Here is a 13,111-nt window from a genome sequence, read left to right as displayed (position 1 = left end):
AGTAGCAGAGGAGATGCTCAGTCCTATGGTAGGTCAGTATTCAGATATAAGTTAAATATATATTTATATGTATGCATTTATATGTGTATATATATGTCTATCTCGTGGAAGATAGCTCTTACACAGGGTAGTCTATCTATCTATCTTATCCATCTATCCATTTATCTATCCTGTCAAAGATAGCTCTTACACAGGTATTATACAATCAGAAGTAAATTACTTATTGCCCCAAAGATTATTGAAAGACCAACAAAAAGTTCTAATCAAATTAGTGTTTATAAAATCTAATGACATAAATAAACTGTGTCTGAAAATGAAAGGTTTAACTGTAGAAAGGAAGTATTACATAGGTTTCCAGAATGTCTACATTATAATTCATAAAAAGAAAGATAAAGAATATTTCTAAAATATGTACAAAATCTTCCTGCTAATAGTTATTGCCAGCATAATATGAGTGTCATACAATTTGGATTTACTGTTTAGAGGAAAGTAGATCATAGTTAGAAAAATATAATATTTAAGTAATTTAGTGATAAAAAGGAAGACTTTCATTTCAGAGAACGTTGATTTTCTCCATTTATAAACTTGTCCATAAGACTAAGCTATTTTATATAAAGGCAAAGAGCAAGATGAGAGTTGATTGGGAAAAAGGGTATAGAAATGATGAGAAATTAGAGCATAAAGGCATCTCAGATTTTATGAATTGGATTCTCACCTTACTGAAAGTTTGTTTGCATAAATCTTGAGTCCATATTTATTTCTTATAGAGTTTTAGGTTTAGTATTACATATATATGAAAACCTTCATAGTGATCTCATTAAGTCAATAAGTATATGTATTCTACATTTACAGCACATCAACAGTCCAAAAACAATTAAAAGTGAAAAAGAGAAAAGTGTTTTTACATGAATATATGCATGATTTTTCTTACTTAGTTTCTGGCATAGGTAATCATTTATAAGTAATCATCTTGATCATTACATTTGTTATAATTAAACAATGAAGTGCATCAGTAGTAGTAATCATGAGATAATCACATCCCTGGTGTAATTAGCAGGTATAGGACACAGCCAAGTACCTCTAATGCCTTGGAGTGTGATTATATTATGATGACTATACCCGGTAGGTTGCCTAATTTTCATTGTAAAAATGTGTACTTTTTGGCAATGAGGTTGTTTTTAAAAATTAACTTTTCTCTTTCTGAAATATATATTAATAGACATGCTTTGGAATAGGCAGTAAAATTTACATATAGTTCAGAGTTGTTGAATTTTTTTCTCTGCAATCCATAGTCTGTTGCCGGACTATATCTACATCAATATCCAATGCCGGAAAGTTACATAAAATGAACTTGTAAGTTAGTACCTCAACTAAATATTCAGAAATTTGAAATGATTAAAGTTCAATAGGAAAAAACAACCAAGAACATTTGTGGTATCTCAGTTTCATTCTTCTGCTCCCCACAAAGATAAAGCATTGCCTTGTTTTCAATAGCTTGACCATCGTACTGTTCTGATTTCTTCTTCCAAGTCCAGTGGGTTATATATCAGAAAAGCAGTATTAAATAGCACTGATATATTTGTTGTTTTACGTTTTGCATGCTCCTAGTTCAGTCACTTTGTTTTTGATCGGTTGATCAATTTAGATACATCTTGTTACCCAACCCTAAATAAAATGACTGGTTGGTTGATTTGATTCTGCCTTTGTGTAACTTGAAGAGATGCACTCACAAGGTTAAAGACTTCTAAGATAAAATGGCGTCACTGAAAATGAAGACAGTGGTTTGTTTTGTAAATAGTTATTTCTGTTCAGGGTTTCAGAGGGATGCCAACTCCAGTACTAACCATCAACTACCTTCTCTGTTCTCCAGTGCAACAGTGACTATGTGCCTGTGTGTGGCTCCAACGGGGAGAGCTACCAGAACGAGTGTTACCTGCGGCAGGCTGCGTGCAAACAACAGAGTGAGATACTTGTGGTGTCAGAAGGATCGTGTGCTACAGGTATGTATGTGACCCTCCCTGAAGACCTTCTTATGGATTCTGAATCCAAAAATCCCGTCTTGTGTTTCCTATTATCTTCAAATAAATAATTCAGACTCGATATTGCCTGGTCAAGCTACTGATTCTTTGGTACAAAGCATTGCATTGTTCTTATTGTCTTTTTACATTTTAATCAGTTTGAACAAAAAAGAAATTGTATCATAAAGACATTGGTAGAATTAAATAATATGTTATTTAATGAGGTGCAAACAATTGAATATGTATAAGTAGAAATCTTGATTGACTTCTTAGGTACCAAATATATAGAAAACTATCTATACATGCATAAATTTTGTTTGTTTTCTTTTTGTTTAGAAAAATGCAGTTATGTGCTGGAGGTCAGCTTTGAAGGTTTAAGTTCTGAAGTTAATATCTAACATTAACAGCTCAAAAAATGCTCTTCTTACCATTTAGCAGATTATATTGAAGAATGTATTGGTGGTAGATGTGATTTATAATGACATCTGTCTTTTCTGACAGCTAACTTGGGATTCTATAAAGCTTTTTAGCTATTATACCAAGGGGATATAAAGAAAGTAAAGGGAGAGTGACTTCACATGCTCATTAGCTTTCCGTGTTTTCCTTTGTATAGTGGTTGTTAGAGCTTAACAGCATTACAGCAGAAAAAACAAGAGGGGTACAGCCCAGCTTGACAAAGCTATTCCTTAAAATGGAACTGAGTCTTCAGGTTAGACTTATGGAATCATAAGCACTTGGGTTAAAGAAACTTCTGTATCTCATGAGAGTCATCCTGAATGGGAAATGGGGATCTTTCTGGAAAGTCATAATTTCTGAGAATTTGAGTGATGAAAACTTATTTAGGAAAAAATAATAATGATACAAAATAATGAACTTTTTAAATAGTAGAAATAGAGAATATTGTCAGAAAAGATCTATTTTATTGAAAAGTTCCTCTTATATAGAAGGTATTTCTATTTTAGGACATTGTGTTAAAGGATATGGATTTGGTGGCTGGGAAAAGAGTGGAAAACAGACAAGGAGAAAAGTCTCATATTCCTGAAAAGATTATCTTCAGCCTATTGATTGTTAGTGGTGAATAATATTCTAAGATGTACTGATGACTGCAAACAGAGCAGAAGAGAGTTGGTGCTGTTTTTCACAGGGATGTGCGGGCTTTTGGATTTGGTTTTGGTTATTAAGTAGTCTTTTCTCCTAAATGATTCTGTGCCTCTGGATGTGAATGCCCCTTTTGGATAAGTGTCATGAAGCAGTGTGGACCAGTACTCTACTGCTCTTTATTTGGTAGAGCACCCTTAGTCTTGAGTGAATAGTAGTAAATAAAGTGACAGCAACATGTGAACTTCATGGGCTTCCCAAGCACAGGGGGTAAGAGAGGAGGAGACCCCTGCTGCTCTCATAGTACAGGTGGGAGAAATAGAAATAAAGGCAAGAAGCAAACTAATTATGTGAAAATTCAGTCAGCCATACCAAAGGAACACAAAATGAAAAATGACACTTTAGGACAAATGGAATAAAAAAAAAATTAGAAACTTTGTCTCCCAGAAACCAGGAAGGATATAGGCAAATCCCAGAGTACTGAGGATGGGATTTGCTTCTTCAAGGCCAGGGCGTATAGCTGTGATTTTCTAACAATCCTCAAATGAGGCAACAGTATAACAAACGTACCAGAAGTTAAGATTGTGGCAAATTATATTTGCTAGCAAGATCTGTCTTTCTGACTCGCCAGCCTCTAAGTTCTTGTGAGTGCACACAATCACATTCTCCTCATTCATTCAAGTCTTTTCATTCTAGTCCCTGGATGTGCTGGTTATACTATGAAAATAAACACTCAGCCAAGTTGAAAATTTAATCACAATTGAGTAAGCTGTCCTGAGCTCATTCACACATTTAGATTCTACAGGATTTAAATAGTAAACTAGTTCTGTTTAATGTATGTTCCTCTGACTAGTAAATCAGAAATGTTTTTGATTTAAGAAATGATGAAAATACCAAAATAATTTCTGTTAAATGGATTTAGCTTTAAATAAATTGAGGATCAGAAATTTTTTTTTTATCTAAAAGGACTTTTCATTTTTTTTTTTCATAGATTTTCCATTTATCTTTTTATTACTCTTTGATACTGACTGAAGGTAGCAAGTTGTGATCTCTAGGAATAAAAGGGTCACAGAAGATATCATTCTATGTTAATTTTATTTCATTGAACTTACATATATATTTTGTCCACAAAGCATTTTCCTATTGGACAGTCTTCTCATGGTCTCATTGTCATTTTAACTTTTTGCCTTGTGGGAAATGCATTGACTAGGAGCTCAGATTCAGATCCAGCATAACGTTTTTTTTTTTAGGTATTTCTGTCATCCTCATAAGTCCTTCGTAGGCTGCTGATCTCTGTTTTGCCAAGATGACTTATCTTATAATCGAGAAAACATTAATGTTTCCCCCAACTATTTCCCAATGATGCCATGGACTTAATGTGATCATTTCCCCAGTCTTTCCCTCTTTTCTTCCCCAGCTCTTTAAGTGGAATCAAATCAAACATGAATTGCCTTAAGGACCATGTCCCTTGAATATTTAGAAACATATATGAGAAACACAAGCCAAAATACTGCTGCCAATTTTTTTCTGATTTCCCACAGCCACATGTTTATTAGAAAACTTATCAATGAATACCCAAGATGTTTACTCAACATATTAATTATTATGTTCCAGTCAGTGCTTAAACATTTAAAATAAGGTATTTTCCAATAAGCCTCAAAATAGCCCAATGAGATACATATCACTATGATCATTAAATAGAAAAATAGCTTAGGAAATTCAAATAGCTTTCCTGTGTCATTCCTTGAGTGATGTTTGGAGTTGGGAACCCATAAGTTTTTAGGTATTTCCTCTTATATGCATGTAAGTATAGAAGGATGACCCATACATTGCCTGGACATATGTAAGTTTATGATTTTAGTAGAAAATGACAAACTATACATTCAACTTAAATATAGGTAGATGTATTAGCACTATAATACTATAACTTGTGATTTAGTTCTTGATGAATACAAATAATAGGGAAATACATTTTTAAATTAATTCAAATAAAGTCAATAAATTTTATCTGTGAAAGAACACTAAAAGGAAATGCAGTAAGTACTGACCATTTGAGCATCTATTTGTCCAAAAGAAATGATACTGTGACTTATGATTATCAGTCCATTTGGCAAGAATATTCTCCAATGATGGAGATAAATGTATCAGCTTTTCTTGATCTGTTATCATTAAACCATCTAAACATGCTTAAGTATTTGTATGGTCCTATATTTACAAGAGGTATTTTTATTACAAATGGTTTTTTACAAATTAGCTTGCCTGTAAGCAAAGACATATACCGTCACATTAGCGAATGTATAATGAAACAACATTTTGATGTAATACGGTGTTAGAACCTGTGAATTTACTTAGCATGAGTCTCCACCAAGTCTAACAATTTCACTGCTGCTCCTTCAGGGTAGTGTTCATGCCGCAATATGGAGGACTGTTGGGGAGGCATCCATTCTTCCATATTTGTCAGCCGCCTTTGGATTTTTCATATACCTTGCTACTTTCTGTGTAGTATCTGTTAATAAAAATGTCATGGAGGCAGACAAATAGAAGTAGAGTTTTTTTCCATCTAATGAAAACATCAAATAAAAATTCATAGGAATGACATTGGATATAAGCCTTGAACCCCGATTGAGATTTCAATGTGGGATAGTGGTGCATTAGACAGAGGATTTCAAGGTTAATCATACTCCTATTACTAACTTTACAAATACAAAATTAAATATATTTAGACTACAAAGAAGGTGAGAAGCAGAGGGAAGATGATGTCTACATGTGACAAGTAAAAGCAGCTGGGAACTTGGTGGTTTTGACTCAAACTAGAAAACTTGTGTTCTGAGTTCCCAGAAAATAGACAACTTTGGTCAGTTATAGTCTTGTGGAAGAGAGGGGAGAGAAGTAGAGAAGGAGGAATTCGGAAGCAGGGGGTGATATTTTTTCTTCCAGCATCACTTAATATATATCCAATTTTAAACACAAAGATGTGTGTTAAGTTTACTTCTCTATTTCAAAAACAAAAAACAATTTAGTTGCAGATAGAAGCATCAACAATTGTGGTATTTGTTAAACATTATCAATTGTATAAAAAGGTTTATCTTTAAATGCTTTCTCTTTGGTCACACAAAATTTGCAATAATATAAGCCTTAACTATGAGTTTATTTGCCATATGTTTAGCTTTTAAAAACTTATTGTTTTTTGGAGTGTTTAGCTTTAAAAACCTTATTGTTAAAACCATTATCATTTTTAATTTTTTTGTTGTTAAAGTTTCCAAATACAGTCTGATTAAAATAAAAATATGAAGGATTTCGCATAGTTAAGTTTGGGAATTTTCCTAAAAATGGATAATTTTTTTTCATAAAGTTTAAAACAAAAGTGAGAGGAAATTTATTTTATGCATTATGTTAGTATAAATTGACAAATTGATGTGACTATACATTATCAGATTTTCATTAATTTTCACAATGATATTACAGACTTAAATTAAGAAAGTAAACTTAAACTTTAAAATGTCTAATTTTTAAATATGTTTTTTCCAGTGACTATAAACTCTGGTTTTTTTTTTTTTTTTTTTTTTTTTTTTTTTTTTCTCCTTGCAGATGCAGGATCAGGATCTGGAGATGGAGGTAGGAAGTTGCTATTTTTCTATATTTAAAAACTCAGTTGAATATTATCATGGATATTTTCTTATGTATATTCTATAACAGATGTCCAAGACAAATTTACATTTTTTGTTTTAGGAAAAGAGAAAACAAAAATCATCCTCCTTGCTAAGAAAATGTACATACCGTGCAAATTAGTCTATTTGTCAATCATACACTATCTCCATTTCATCTTTCTTGTTCATTTGCTTGAGTGTGAGTGAACTCCCCTTGAGACAGGGACTCAGAATGCCAAAGCTTCCTAACAGAAGCTTCCATGAATATTTGTCAGAACAGGAAGATTTATGAGGAAATCATTTAAATTTGCATTCTAAAAGTACATAATGCTTCCTTCAGTGCCCAGGTACTAATATTTATATGCACATAACTATCATGTAGTCAAGGTGTTAATTATCAAATTTGCAGTTTGAAATTAAAGGAATTTTCATTCATAATAGTAAAAAATGTCAAAAAAATTTGAACCAATGAAAATAAAATATTATCTTAGCTTTCTAGATTACATGAAAATGTAGTTCTTTTCCACAAAAATAAGATACATATTTTCATTATTTAGTTTTGTTTATGGGAATATATAAGAGAAAGGTGGAAACTTTAAAAGTTGGAGCCAATATACTTAGAAACAATTGAAGATTCTAGTATAAACTCATTCTAAATGTTTCAAGTGCTTTTCCAAATGAAGTCCAAGTGAAATTCCATTTTTATGTGCACAAAACAAAACAAAAACCTAGATATAATTTCAAGATTAATAGCAAAGTATTGAAAAAAGTACAAACATCTCAAGCACTTCTCAAGTTTTATAAAATAATTAAATGTATGATTCTGACTTATGTTTTAAATGCATAGTTTGATGAAAAGATAAGTAAAAGAAGACCATGGTTTAGGAAAAGAAAATCTTTAATGCACAGTTATTTAGTTTGAGAAACTTTGAAGATTTATCAAGTTGCCTCATGTAATTTATTAGCAAAATGCTTTGCCTGTTCAAATAAACTATGTCTAGGAAACACAATTCGAATAGCATATTGGAACATATATTTTTCCCATAAAGATTAAAACTGAACAAGAGTCAAGACTCAAGCATGGACTATATTTCAGCATCATATGACACTGGACAGTCACTTGAGTTTTGGTCAGTATTTCTCTACTTCAAGAAATTAAGTTGACCCCAGCCCCAGTCTGGTTGATTAATATGCTTTCTGGAGAAAGCTTCCTTAGAGGCTTTGAAAGATGAGCTTAAATAACAAATTAAATATTAAAGAAAAAGAAAAGAAAAAAAAAGGCATTTCCTCCAGTAGATGTTTCATCAGTGGAATATTAAGAAATCATTTAATTTTTAAAATGTTGCTTTTGTAAGGAAGTAATTTCTATGCAGAGTTCTGTATACCTTCCAGCCATTTAGTTTTATGTGTAGACTATCTCATTTGGCAGATATTGTGTTGAGATTGAACTGTTCCACTATTCCTCTAACAAATCCTGTTCATTTTGTAGCATCTTAAAAAAAAATCCACAGAATACAGGATGTCTTATTTCCCTTCCTGTTAAATTGAGTCTCCTATCACATCATGCATCATTTCTTCTTGTTTTTAAATGATAGGATATGGTTTCTGTTTCAGATACTAGGTTTTAGATTTCATTCACTGTTATTAGTACATGCAAATGAAATTGAAGTCAAATTTACTCTTCCTTGTTGCATTTTATATTGAAATCTTTGGTTCATTATGTTGTCTTGTGATCTGAGTAAGGCTGAATTTTTCAGGAAATAATTTTAATCTCATGAGTATGACATTTATAACTTCCTTCATAACATATGGATGATACATCATTTGGAAGCCACTTTTCTTTCTGTTTTCTTTTCCTTTTTATTTTTCCTATTCCTTTCAATTACAGATGATTTATAGTAACTTAGAATAAAAAAGAAACAACAATTTCTTAAGAGATGTTTAGGTTAGAAAAAAACTAGAGTTTAAACCATTTCATTCTGAGTTGAATCTTATGAATAATTAGTATTCTGAAAATTTTAGTAATGGTAAATTTAGTAATTCTTAGAGTTAAATGATTTTTGTTTTTTGACCAACTTGCTTTTTTCCCCTAATCTGTGCTCTGGAATACTAATGGTTTTAATTTTATTTAATTGTATTTAAAATTGCAAGATTCTAAGTGTCTTAATAACTAGAATTAGAGTGGTATACAAAAGTTCAAGTCACATAACCTATGAGTTGTACATAAAATACATTTGAGCCAGGCATGGTGGCACATACCTTTAATACCAGTGGCTCAGGAGGCTGAGGCAGGAGGATTGCAAGTTCAAAGCGAGTCTCAGAAACAGTAAGGTGCTAAGTAATTAAGTGAGACCCAGTCTCTAAAAAAATACAAAAAAAGGGTGGGGAATGTGGCTCAGTGGTTGAGTGCCTCTGATTTTAATCCCTGGTACCAAAAAAAAAAAAAAAATATATATATATATATATATATATATATATATATATATATATATTTGGTACCAGGGATTGAAATATATACAAATATACATATATATTTGACTTGCTACTTCTGCTGTACAGAGAATAGATTTGCCTCTGTATTTGGATATAGTATCCACGACCAAGGCATCAGAGGGTCCAGAATCAGTTTCTTTTGAATTACCCTGGAGTGATTAAATAACCTGATAATTTGACTTATTTAACAACTGTAGCTAGAGATTGTTCTAACTGGTTGGTGTCTGTAGAATATATTCTCAATAATATGTTTAGTTAATAATTGGGTCATCTTTGCAAGCATTTTGGAAGGTTAATGATTATTTTTCCAATTTCTTATTTTAACAAAAATTTAACATAATGTCCAAATGGAGTGCATTGATCTGAATAGTGAAATGAACAAATTTATTTGAAAAACGTTTTATTATGTGTGACTAGTATAAATCACATTATTAAACATCCCAATTCCGAAATTATTTTAAAATATATCGTTTTACTTGTTTTGATTGTACTATATTTTTAAATGAATATATATTGTGTTAGCAATGAAGATTAGACTTGATTATTTTTAAAATAATTTGTAAGCCTCGCCTTTTGCACAAGTGCATATCCGTCATTTATTGCATTTGAGGGAACAATTTAATTGCAAATAAAAGGGATATAAAGGTTTCATAAAATTTATGTTAACTTGTTTGAGTGCATTTTATAGGAGTTTAAAAATCTTTAACTATTGATCTGTTCATTCAGACGAAATTTTCAACTGGTTAACTTTATTAGTAAAACATGTTTACTGTGTCTCCGACTTGATCTACAGATGTGCATTCATTCATAAGGGTAATTTGCAGACTAATAAAAAGCAAACACTGCATACAAATATTAAAGACTAACTTTTTCCATTTCAGAGACTATGCTCTTCTGGCATTTCAGAAAACTTGTAATATAAGAAATAACTGCATTATTAATTTTCAACCTAAGACTTGCAGTTTATGGAATTCTGTTTTCAAAGAAAAAATATTTCTTAGGATACCTTAGGTATCCTTTTTGGATAAACTCACACTTAAAAAAAACAGGATAAATGATAATTAATCATAAAGAGTTCATTGGGAAAGTAATATTTCAACCCAATTCCAAAGAGTTTTAGAAAGTGAACAAAAAGGATTAGTGTTTGAAGTACTTATATATATGGAGATTTAATGTTGTAAATAAGAAATCGGGTGTGTAGGAGGGATAATAACCTCTTATCTACCCACAAACTTCCTTAAGCAACAAATACTGAAGGAAGAAAAAGTATTAAAGATGCCTCCTCTCAAAATCCAAGGGTGTGTAGGTGGTTCAAGGATTGTTTTTAACCCATGTTTTTCTCCCTTATATTTAGTCATATTTTAAAGACAAGTTTATAATTATTTTCCATTCTCTTTTCAAAATGTTTTGGAATTGCTTAGATTTTCACTAGATTCACAGAAAATTAAAATTAAGTCCAGTAAAATGAAAACCGTATTTCAATCATTATAGTAATTGTAAACATACTATCCTCCTGTACATATGACAGAATCCCAATTAAATTTTACTAATGTAGGAGGTGGTATGATAATGATTATAAATGTAAAATGTATTTAAGACACAGAATAATTCCACTGAGTATAGTTTTATTTCATGAGGTAAAAGGGAGCAGGGGAGCATGGACTTTTAAAACCACTTATATAGTTACACAGGTCTACAAAAAGTCTTTAATAGACTGATGTCAACTGTATACAACAAGTCAAATTATTCTATTACTTTTATAAAGAAAGTCTTATTTTCACATGATTGAATCATGTAATTATTATGATAACAATTGTTAGAAAGTCAGTTGACTTATTATTTTTTAAAGTCTTTAATACTTGCCTCTCCTTTATATATATATGTATATATATGTATATATATATACATATATATATAATATATATTTAAGTTGACAATGAATCTTTTATTTATTTATATGCAGTGCTGAGAATCGAACCCAGTGCCTTGCATGTGCTAGAAGAGCACTCTGCCCTGAGCTACAACCCCAGCCTGACACATTATTTTTAATTAATGAAAATTTTTCTTTGTAAATTGTCTTATTACTCAAGATGTCCATAATTAAAACATTTATGTACACTGCAGATATAACAAGAAAGGATGACATTGCAACAAATTACAAATCTTAAGCTGCTCTTTCTGATTATGTGGACTGCTAAAAACTGACAGATTTGTAAGAAGTTTGAGAATTTAGAAATCCTTTTTTAAAAAATCTCCTTCCTGTGAAGTTTGATTATATTCAGGAATTTAGTTGACTTGAACAAGTGTAATAGAACCTGGGCCCTATGACAAAATTCCTGGAACTGCAATGATAAATATGATCAGAGTTCTGTACACTCAGGGAGATTACATATAAATTCTCTTTCCAGCACACAGTGGGAAAATTATGATTCTAATTATGAGAAGAAAATAACCCCCTGCAGAAATAAAATGTTAAAAACACTGTAAATACCAAGGAACAGAATATTCATCCCATAAAATAATCTTATATAAAGATAAATAATAAGTAATTTTTTTCTTCCATGTTGCTGTACTCATTCCCTGTCCTGATCAGCCTTTGTACCTTCCCCACTTTATGTCACAGTCAGACTCTAGCAAATACAAAAAGCCTGGTCATATCCCCCTCTCCCCATTGGGTTTACATTACAGCCAAAGTCTAATAGAAATCAATTGTAAGAACTCCAACCGTAATGCTGATTCAAGAAAAAAATTCCACCAAGCATGCAGGGTCTGAGAGTCTTCCAAGCAATCCATAACAGATAGAAAGCAGAAACTCCTCTTGCTGTGCTATACCTGAGAGCTGCTGTTCTGCATGAAGATGAGCTTGTAGCCACCTAAACCTCAACTGAAATCTTATCTTGGCTTTTCATAGGTTGGGATCTATCTTGCTTTCTCTTTACTTCAAAGAGGAACAGTACCAAAATGGAGTAATAACATAGAAGTAGAATGGATGAGGAACATGTAATGGATATTAATGTTGGGAAAATATAAGAAGCAAACAGAAGGAGGGAGACAAAGTGAGAATGATGGAAAGTGAAAAGGGAGGAGAAGGGAACCTTTATTATTAGCCTGCCTGTATGGTAGTTTATTTCACACACGAATACCATTTTACAAATAAGAATTGTTTCTCCAATAGAGCAGTAATAGTTTTCTGGATTTCTAGAAATTGTTTGGGAAAGCGAAATGGATGCTACAAATTTTTGTCTGAGTTGTCCATATGCCTTTTTAAAAATTAGACAAAGAAATTTAATCATTATGTGTAGTATTATAGAAATGGCTTTGGATTATGAATCCAGAGATTCACATCCTAGATTTTTAATTGGCTTTAGGGCTAGCTAAAAGATTTTTACTCTTCACCTCCTTGGAGATTCATTTCCTTTTTATCAGTAAACAAAACAGTATTTATTTATAGTAAAGATGATCATAATAAACAACTGCAAGCAACTTTGAACTTCAAAAATTAAAGAAGAAATTATAAGAATTCATCTTACTCCTTGCCTTTGATTCCCATTTAATCTAAGCATATAATTTCTATGAACAGTTTAATTAGAATTTTGAATATTTAAATAGTAATTTTAAGTCCATGATTTAAAATATTGATGCTAGGATAATAATAGCTCTATGAGTCCAATACAGTTTTTAGTACTAAAAGGAGACATCTAGCTCTGAAACCTTGAAGGAAAGTAAAATCATATGTTTTATATACACTTTGGAACAAATGTATCCAGAGAAACGTAAGTTACAGAAGATAGACAAGAAAGGAGGAATAATGTTAACAATTTGAAAATAGTAAATAATTATTCTTAAAACTACAGT

The 13,111-nt window shown here is 31.4% G+C and overlaps 1 protein-coding gene across 2 annotated transcripts in view; it reads left to right on the top strand.

Moving 5' to 3' along the window:
- Positions 1 to 13,111, top strand: part of Tmeff2 (transmembrane protein with EGF like and two follistatin like domains 2) — a 242,901-nt gene that overhangs the window by 8,860 nt on the left and 220,930 nt on the right. For both annotated transcript variants that reach the window (XM_047547711.1, XM_047547710.1), the window contains exons 3-4: positions 1,871 to 2,000; positions 6,705 to 6,731. In XM_047547711.1, coding sequence (XP_047403667.1) covers positions 1,871 to 2,000; positions 6,705 to 6,731 — 157 coding nt within the window. The remainder of the gene's footprint in view (positions 1 to 1,870; positions 2,001 to 6,704; positions 6,732 to 13,111) is intronic.

The sequence above is a fragment of the Sciurus carolinensis genome, chromosome 3 (genome assembly GCF_902686445.1).
Source record: "Sciurus carolinensis chromosome 3, mSciCar1.2, whole genome shotgun sequence".
NCBI classification, from domain to species: domain Eukaryota; kingdom Metazoa; phylum Chordata; class Mammalia; order Rodentia; family Sciuridae; genus Sciurus; species Sciurus carolinensis.
The sequence above is the reverse complement of the archived record's forward strand: the minus strand, read 5'-3'. Positions and strand labels throughout refer to the sequence as shown.